This window comes from Zerene cesonia, chromosome 16 (assembly GCF_012273895.1).
Source record: "Zerene cesonia ecotype Mississippi chromosome 16, Zerene_cesonia_1.1, whole genome shotgun sequence".
Taxonomy (NCBI): Eukaryota; Metazoa; Arthropoda; class Insecta; order Lepidoptera; family Pieridae; genus Zerene; species Zerene cesonia.
This window is the reverse complement of record NC_052117.1, coordinates 8,860,292-8,870,651: the sequence shown is the minus strand read 5'-3', so window position 1 is coordinate 8,870,651 and position 10,360 is coordinate 8,860,292. Positions and strand designations below refer to the sequence as shown.

General features: G+C 32.8%; 1 protein-coding gene across 1 annotated transcript in view; it reads left to right on the top strand.

Annotated features, from left to right (window-relative positions):
• Positions 1-4,677: 4,677 nt before the first annotated feature.
• Positions 4,678-10,360, top strand: part of LOC119833081 (V-type proton ATPase catalytic subunit A) — a gene marked incomplete at its 3' end in the record, with an annotated part of 10,038 nt that continues 4,355 nt past the window's right edge. The window contains exons 1-8 of the mRNA XM_038356953.1: positions 4,678-4,788; positions 6,907-7,023; positions 7,365-7,477; positions 7,823-8,050; positions 8,373-8,510; positions 8,979-9,130; positions 9,601-9,725; positions 10,191-10,337. Coding sequence (XP_038212881.1) covers positions 6,939-7,023; positions 7,365-7,477; positions 7,823-8,050; positions 8,373-8,510; positions 8,979-9,130; positions 9,601-9,725; positions 10,191-10,337 — 988 coding nt within the window. The remainder of the gene's footprint in view (positions 4,789-6,906; positions 7,024-7,364; positions 7,478-7,822; positions 8,051-8,372; positions 8,511-8,978; positions 9,131-9,600; positions 9,726-10,190; positions 10,338-10,360) is intronic.

The following is a 10,360-nucleotide window of genomic DNA, read 5'->3' as shown; positions in this document are numbered from 1 at the left end:
TAATTACTTGTGCGTTTCTACGCAGCCCACTTATAACATTGGGGTCGTCGAATTCACCTTTGGCCAAATGTATATGCTTTCTTTGCATGTGATATAGTCCTTGAGTTTTTATCAGGGACCAGGCTTTCAAATATGTACCGTGGACAACTGTAGTATATTTTGGCTGGAAAGGAAAAAGATATGGTTTCATTAGATATTTATTTTCAGAGTTATGTGATGGGACTCCCACATTAAACCAATGAAATTAGCACAAATGTTTTGGATTTCTGCCATTCTGAAAACCGTTAAATTATTGACTAGCTAGCGAGATTACATTCGAAAAATTACGATCCGTAATAAATATTACGGAATATATAGGATCAAAACTCTTAAACAAAGAATTACCATGTCTAACATGGTAATTCTTTGTTTAAGAGTCATGGACATGTTGGGTAGATGAGACTTAAACATAACATTGCTTAAAGGAAAATCATTTAGTATCTTTAATTTTGAGCTATACAGCATTCAAATGTTATATTTATGAGAATTTTTTATAGAATAGAAGAAGTTTGATCACGAGGCGGGTTTCAAACTCGCGCCTTTTTGCCAAACCGCAGCAACAACTATACTCTCGGCCACCCGTGATCTCCTCAGCTTTCTTCTACTAGGTTTCATGTACCTAAGGGACATCCCACGACATCTATCGAGATAATTAAGAACCATTTCAACTAATATGAAACACTATTTCAACATTGAATCAATGGAAAATGGCCTGTGTTAAAATAAAATCCAACTTGTATCATCTCTTTTTCTATAAAATTTGTGTGTTCATTTAATTCAGAATTAAAAGTAAAAGTTATGTTTTTTTAATAAATCAAGAATCAATCAATCAAATATTTGAGCACATCAGGGAGGCAGATAACTAGTCAGTAGTCACACCTATGTAATCATTACATGTGTTTTGAGTATCTCACTAACAACTGCTTATGTAAACAGCAACACTAAGGAAAGTTGATCACAATAGTCTACTCGATAGTACAGATAAACCTAGTAGTTTGGACCATGAGAACAAAGCCAAACAAAAAAAACTTTAATTCAATTTCAAAACTCCTGTTTCGATAATTTCAGTTGTAAAATATGGATATTATATTATTGTAGTAATAATATTTTGGATGATTAAGATAAGTTAAAGACAATAAATCTAACACAAAGCTAGTTTTTGTAGACACAGACAACAGACGTAGACAGCTGGACAACTGGAATAACATATAAGCAACTTTTTTCCCGATATTCCTACGAGATATGGACTTACGCGGGTGAAACCGCGGGGTGCAGCTAGTTATATGATATATTAAAGGCATATTGGCCATGGATATCCCGAACCAGTGTTTTCAAGTGTGCGAGTTGAGCATGCTGCAACACATCAGGTATTCATGAACATCATATATTTCCACCTCATGATACTCACTTCCAATATTGGAGTTAATCCTTCATTACTTATTTCTTTAATAGTATGTCCTTGATTAGCTTTGATTTCCCAGTTATTAGAAGTATCATTGAACTTCAGTGTAAACCTTTGTTTATCATTATTTTTAACTACTCTGACAATATCAGCTTGGTTATAATTATGGAACGATTTGTGCCTCAACAGATCAGTAACGGAGATATATCCTTGGGAGCTGAAATTTTTTTTTATTATTAATAGAAGTAAAATTAATCTTATGTCTCAAGATGTAAGTTTCCACATACATACAAGGATGTTTGGTTTTTTTCAATATTTCATATAGTTTGAGATTGCTTTGGGATCACATAAAAATAGAAGAGACTTTTTGTTCAGAACAAAGTGAATAGTCTTGGGACAACATAGTTATTGGTACATTTAATAATAACATTTAATAATATAACAGTAACCAGTACTGTACATTATAAGAGAGTAGTTGCTACGCAAAATGAGTGCTTTATAGATCCAAAACAAAACAATTAAATTATTTATGCTGATAGGTACATAAATATTAAGTTCACCTTTTAAATTTTATTGAAATAAATAACTTTTGTCCATATAAATGAAACCAAATGTCATTTGATAAGTCTTTAAAAATATAAGAGAGGTTTTGGTTAACATAAATAGATACATTTATGATACACATGCATTTTTGCCAAAATATATAATTTGAAGTCATGATACAGCCCTCAAAAATCCAAGTATAAAATTATTTATGTTCACGCTAGTGAAACGCGAGCGGAAATGTAGTTCGTAACAAGTTTTCAAGATAATATTTGTTATTGATATATAGTGCCCACTACCACCAGCACTTTGAAAAATTTCATCAGTTCAGATGATTACCTATCAATTTGTAAGTTATAATTAAGATATTAATAACAATTCAAATTTATAAACCTATAAATAATGGTAAGTTACACGTTGGTGTTGGTATAATTTATAAATATTAGCATACGTAAATATTGAAGCAAAAAGTTGTCAATAAACAATGCAATTTAATATAAATAACGTACCTTAGGTTCAGTCCTTCCTTGTTAGCACCGTGTCGAAGAATCCAAGATAATAGCTTACTCAACTGAATATCTTTCTTGTTCCTGTAATTTAATTCGCCATTAAGTTTACACATCAAAACATAGATTATACACTTATATACTGGTACATCAAAACGTCAAAGGATTCAATAGTTTAAAATAAGTTCTTGTTTGACAGAGCTTGTCCTGTATTTTGAATGCATAGCGTACATAATTTGCCTTTTAAATACTAAACAACCACGTTGCCGAAAAATGTAACCACTTGAATTATTGCCAAAAAAAAAATAAACGGGATAAAGGCCTCTAGAAAGCCCCGTTAATAATATATATTTTTTTGTAAGTTGTAGTCCATAGTCTTTGTATTACATAGACAGTGTTGCTACCATGTTTTAAAAAAAAGGGTTAACAAAAGCGTGTGATAACAAAAAATGTATTCACGAGTTTCATCAGATACTAAAAAGTACACGTTTCTTTGGTTAAATTATAATTCTATAAAACAATCACTCCGAGTTGAAGCATTTTGACTGGCTAATCATAACTTCAGTGAATAATGAGCCAATGAGGACGCACAGTGCCTCAAGAAATCTCCCTTGGCATGGTGCAAAAACCAAAAAATTTACAAAATCATTCCTGTTCGAAATATACAAAACAGGGCTAGATTACCCTTTTGGGGGTAAAGAGTTTAAAAGCAAGTTAAATCACCAGAAAAATTACCACGTAGACTCTGCCCAGTAAGGGCTAAGGTGGCAACACTATAAATAGATATTATGGTGGTAGGTAATGTAAGTACTACAGTGGCGCCATGAAAGAAGTCTGTAACTGCAGCGCTGTAGGTTCTTAATATATATATATATATATATATTTCTTAATATATGTTGGCAACATTAGTAAAATAGATAGGTGTGAAAAGGATTTAAAGTAATGTACCACTTCATGGTGTATGTTGAGTATGGAGGTTTATTTATATGTTATTACTACAATATGGGTGACCTATCAAATTTTATATTCTGTTCACTGAATTTACGAAAATGTAAATGTAATGTAATGCATTCAGCGAGTTAGAATTCTAAAATTACTCCGACTGATTTGCATTTGGTAAGGTGGAATCGCATTTTCTATACAATAAACGATGTTTTATAATTAATATGATCTTGAATCCGAACATAATATCTGATTCAATTGGTTCTTTAACACCCAGTGTAATTTGAAGCCTCTAATTTTGCTTATAAATTTAAAATTATTATGTATAATTTATTTTTAACTAAGGTTACTTAATAGCTAACGTAATAAAATAAGATTCAACTGCTTATACTTAATTATAACCCATCTGTGTGGCAAGAAACAAACAGAGCAATTATGAAGACTGAAATTTGTTTCTATGTTTTTAAGATTTATATTAACCGTTTTGAAGTCTAGTTGAATGAATAAATATCTGAGTGAAATTACGTAAGAAAAATCATATGGTCACCCCATTAGAAAGGGACATATCGCCTCCATGTTACCTCTCTCTCGCGCGACTCACTTTTCGGCAGCTAGTGTTCGGTGCTGTTTTAAACGAAAGTAATTTAAATACTTTACACTTCTATGCTAATCATCTATAGCTGAAGAGTTTTATTGTTTGTTTTGACGGTCTAATCTTGGGAACTACAAATTTCAATTTCAAACAGCCTTATGACATATGCTACCAATAATAGGTTCTCCGCACACTCAATTCATATACCCAACTATATCTTATAAAAAAGCGTTGGATACCTCAACGGGTAAAATATGCGTCTACCGTGAAAATAGCGAACTTATTGTTTAATAAATATTTTATATTAAGGCAATAAAGGTTCATACTCTAACGTAAATATCACATTGTACATATAAATGTTAATTTACAAACATGTTGGAGTGTAAACCAAAATAAAGAAAAAGTTATTTTTATTTTTTATTTTGCATTTTTAAATTTCTGTACCTTTTATGCATTTATATATTTAACTTATAAAAAGCTTTAGTTCTAATTGTATGGGGCATTTCTGAAAGAACGCTTTGAGTATCGAAAAATAAGGCTATGGAAATAAAATGATGGTAATTATAATATTTGTGTAGTAATCCGATTAGTTTGTTTTTTTTATAATTTATAAGTCTATAAAATAAATACATAAATCAATAAAATGTTTGGTATAGACAACAGATCATAGACTTAGGTCAGCTGACATAAATTTTATCATTGGTCTTGTGATAAGTTGTGATCCTCCGCCATTCTCGGGTCGTCTTTTCCATCTTTCTTGTCCCGTGAGTTGATTTTATTGTAATTCTGCTTTTAAATTTAAACTTTTATTATAATTCAATTTGTGCTTGTGTTAATGGTTGTGAATATTACTTTTTATTTGGTTTTTGGTAAGCTTTTGCTCGATGTGCCGCAATACGCCTTAACTTTACATATTTATCCATTTTTCAGTGCATTTATATCTATTAAGGCTTTTAAAGTCCCATTCCAAGCTTGATTAATATAATTTTTTATAGCAATTGAATAATTTTGCCATTAAAAAAATATTTATATTATCATGTGATCGTTTTATATGGATTTGGTTTGCCCCAATTCCTAACTTGTTCTTATATTTGTACTTAAAGGGCAGTTAAAGCTTATTTTATGAAGATCTTATAATAATACAAATAATGCCGAGTAGATATATTTGCTTACATTAACCATTATAATGGTATTGAAACATTCCAATAAGATTAGGGAAATATCAAGGGTACCTATTTTAAATGCACCTTTTAAAAATGTTTCAATATGAAATATGTAATTTTACACATAAAACTAACTAATATAGGTCATGTGATAGTTTGTAATTAATAAATTAAGCATCCTGGTAAAACTAGCATCTCTCAGTAATCAACATAATATTCATGTGCTTACATTGAATTCCATTTGATTTATCTATCAAACAGACTTCTACGTAATATCAAAATGAACATATAGTGTATTAGTAATCCTCACAAATACACATAAATGTTCATAATGCAACTTTAGCTAACATTTCTAACATTTGTAAATTGTTCAGTAAAATAAATAATTGCTTTCTTATGTCTTTTCTTTTTGAGATGCAAAAAAAATTACATAATAATTGTTAGATAGCATTAAATTTACTATGTTTGTTGCCTGTATTCATATGTATGTAATGTTATTTGAGTAAAAGCCGATTAGCCAAATTATGTTCTCCCGGGACCTTCATCATTTATGAGTATAAAAAAGTATTGTGCATTGTCAGGTCTACTGATTATCACAAAAAAAGTTTAATATAGTCGAGGCATTTTTGAGGAGTTTGATCACAAGACTTTTTTTATCAAATTATATTAATATCCACAAATTAAATTGTGTTTGTTACACTAGACTGGTAGGTAAAAGTTTTGGTCTCAAGCACCTGACTAATTTTGTGTTTGTCTCCATTTTTATCACTTCCTGCATGTATGGATCTAAACATAAATGTTGAAATATGTACTGCTTTCGATTTCATAGCAGATGTACATTATTTTGTTGATGTTTACAGTGATCTAGGAACATGAAAACTGGTTAATTCTGTATCTCATGATATATTTTGTTTGCTTTTATTTGTGCCTGCTGTTTTAGATATTTAATTTGTTGTCTTTACAAATATTGCTTTATATATTAATCTCTTTAACTATAATATATCTATTTTATAATCTAGAAACATAAAAATTTAAATAAACCAATTGTTTATCAAGTTTTGATATAATATCAAATTGGATATTGGTTATGAAAATCATAGATATGGAAAATTCTAAAAAAATCAATTCTCAATTGACATTGATGGATGTTGATATCAGTGACATGTTGTTGATAAATGATCAGCTGATCTGTCAGCACATTATTCTAACCATAAAGACATGCCTCTATGGTTTATTAAAAAAATTGTTGGGTTCAAAAATTTCAGTGCCAAGTTGAGCTATACTATAGTAATTATTTTCACATATCAAATTTCAAAAAAGGTTAAATCTTGTACATTTCTGTATTAACTGTTTTGTATTATATGCTGAAGAGTTCTTGATTCTTTGTTTGAATGTGTTAGTCTCGTGAACTTCTGAAGCAATTTTAAAAAATTCCTTCACAATTGGATATGTGCATGATCGATCACTTAGTCTCTATATGTACTATGAGCTGAACCTTAGACTTTCATATAAAAAATAATCAGAATTTATATTCTCATTAAATCATCTATAGAATGTTTCTGCTTACTTCTTTTACAATCTGGTTGTTAATGTGTTTTATCTAGGCATTTTTTGACTGTTTTTATGTATTTTATTTTATAATCTGTTGGCTATAGATTATTGATATATTGGGAACTAACTAGAACATTGACTAATCAACAACCAATAATTTGTTCACAGATATAAAAATATATTAATTATATATATTCAAAATGGCGTCAAAGGGCGCATTGAAGACGATCGCCAATGAGGAGAATGAGGAGAGGTTCGGTTATGTATTCGCCGTTTCTGGACCCGGTAAGTTTTGTGAAAAATATTTGTTATCAAAATTTTGTCTCGACTCGTATCCTGCGACAGAGGCTGGGTAGAAATTTCTCACATCATGGTCTGATGTGAGAAATTAAGGCAAACTGTCAAGCATGTTGTTGATAATTTTGAATAATGTTGCATTTCCGTGAAATAAATAATAATGAAAAAAAAAAATTAGGTATACATATCAAAATCATATAATTTCACATACATTTGCAAATTTTTCATGAAAAGAAATGAAGATCTTAATATTATAAATAAAATATGCAGGTACCTTACTTCTAGCTCACTTATTCTTATACCATTGTAACATTTGTTTTTCTGTGCAGTCGTAACGGCAGAAAAGATGTCCGGATCGGCTATGTACGAGCTGGTGCGTGTCGGCTACAACGAGCTCGTGGGGGAGATCATTAGGCTGGAGGGTGACATGGCCACCATTCAGGTGATTTTTGTGGAAATTTTCATGTCGGATCGTGTTTTTTTTTTGAAAGGGCTTAAAAATGTTTATGTTGGAATTTGTAAATTAAGTCATAGGGATTAAAAGAAAATAGAATATATTGTATTAGGACGTTCATACGCCTGCACTAGAACAATATAAGAATAACAATATAGTTAAAAATGGAAGTATGAATATATTACAGATAAATAAGTACAACAAAAAAAATTTAATCATAAATTACCGTCACATTACAATTCCTACATTTTACAAATACAATTTCTCATATTTACTAGTAGGTACACACATCAATCAATCACCGCCACTCAATACTGTGTTCAACACCCACAGGTATACGAAGAAACTTCCGGTGTGACTGTTGGTGACCCAGTACTCCGTACAGGCAAGCCACTGTCCGTCGAGCTCGGACCTGGTATCCTGGGCTCCATCTTTGATGGTATCCAGCGCCCGCTGAAGGACATCAATGAGCTGACCAATTCCATCTACATCCCCAAGGGTGTGAACGTGCCATGCCTGGCCAGGGATATTGACTGGGAGTTCAACCCATTGAATGTTAAGGTGATTTATTCTAATTTAATTGAAACCGGAATATATACCACATTTAGAAACATTAGAAATATATTTTTGATGTTTTTCAGTGTCATTTTTTAAAGCTTATCGTCTTAAAATATTTTTGATATTGAAATTTGGAAATGTATAAGTAAAGAGGAAGTACAGAGCTGCCATTCTTTACCACTTTTCTTCTGAAGGGATTCAATAGAAAATTGCCTCTGAGTCTGTGTTAACTAATTGTTATATAATACAATTTGAAAGTTTGTCTTATACAACTTGAGTTGATGATAATAATAACATATAAGCCATAACTGTGTTTTCACAACAGGTCGGTTCACACATCACCGGCGGTGATCTCTACGGTATCGTCCACGAGAACACGCTGGTGAAGCACAAGATGCTCATGCCACCGAGGGCCAAGGGTACGGTCACTTACATTGCACCACCCGGCAACTACAAAGTCACTGTGAGTAAACATTCAATCTTTATTTATCTTTATATATTGTTGAAATGAAACTTTTGACTCTTGTGTTAAGTTAACAACCTACAGACAAAGTATTGTTGTTGAAGCACAATGATTGTATTAACATGAAAATAAATATGACCATTTGAATGTAACTAACTTTAGATTATTGATTTTTAAAAAGACAAAATCGCCCTTAAATTGTCAAAGGAATTAAGGTAAGGGCCTGTGAGGAAAAGGATATGGGCCTCCGGCTCCGCCACTTACCGAACGAAACACAATAGTATGCTTTTTCACGCCGGTTTTCTGAGGGCGTGTGGTACTTCCCCGCCGCGTCGCGTCGCGTCCAGATATTAATAATGGTCCAGTTCTGGCAGTTTGAAGGCGGTTCAGATTTTTTTATAATATGTTGAAACGGCTTATTTTAAAGTCGGTTGAAAACTAAAAATACACGGTGTAATCCCACCGCAGGACATGGTGCTGGAGACGGAGTTCGACGGCGAGAAGGCGCAGTACACCATGCTGCAGGTGTGGCCCGTGCGCCAGCCGCGCCCCGTCACCGAGAAGCTGCCCGCCAACCACCCGCTGCTCACCGGCCAGCGCGTGCTCGACTCGCTCTTCCCGTGCGTTCTCTCGCTCACTCACTCACTCACTAACTCACTCACTCACTCACTAACTAACTCACTCACTAACTAACTCACTCACTCACTAACTCACTCACTCACTCAATTGCCGATCCTCACTAATTCTATTCACTTATTCAGCGATCATCACTAACTCACTGAATATCACTTATTCTGCGATTATTTGTAACTCATTGAATATCACAAATTCAATGAACATCACTAATTCCTTAAATATAGCTAATTCAGCGATCATCATTAACTTATCAATGACTTAGTTTTTGAACACAACACATTAAAACAATACCATTAACTAATTGAGTTAAAATATAGTTAAATAAAGTTGAGTGATTAACTCATCAGTTCATCAGCAATTAAAACACCCTCAAAAATTGCCTACTCATATGCACTTAACAGCTTACGTATGTAAAATTTTTAAATTTAATTCGAACACGGTATCTTTCGTACAGTTGCGTACAGGGCGGTACGACGGCCATCCCCGGCGCTTTCGGTTGCGGCAAGACCGTCATCTCGCAAGCTCTGTCCAAGTATTCCAACTCTGACGTCATCATCTACGTTGGTTGCGGCGAGCGTGGTGAGTTGGGTTTTTGTGATAAAAAAAAGTACACCCATATGTTGAATTATATGTTGTGAATAATTTTACCATAAACGGTTATTCAGCGGAAGTTATAGTGGATGTAGAGTAGTTATATCAGTATCAGTTAGTAGTTATATCGCTCATAGATTGAGTCTTTTAATGACTCTATTTATTGGATTTGTTCGCTTGCATTGGAATAATCGTTACTAATTTGACAAACTTAAAAAAAAACGTTTATAGAGCGGAATCGGGACGGGCAGTTAGTTTATTTAGTAATTTATTTGTGTACTCTTCATCAAAAATTGTATGAATAAGGAAACTTAATGCATTACATGGTTAAAATGAAGATAGAAGCGATCTCTTCCAGGCGAGTCTATTACAATAAATAATTTATTATAAAACTGTATATTACGATGATATCTTAATGTATATTTGATCCGATAATATCTTAATATTCATCAGGTAACGAGATGTCCGAAGTGTTGCGGGACTTCCCCGAGCTGAGCGTGGAAATCGACGGCGTGACCGAATCCATCATGAAGCGCACAGCGCTTGTGGCCAACACGTCCAACATGCCCGTCGCCGCTCGTGAGGCGTCCATTTACACCGGTGCGTATGTACAGAAGTGGGGG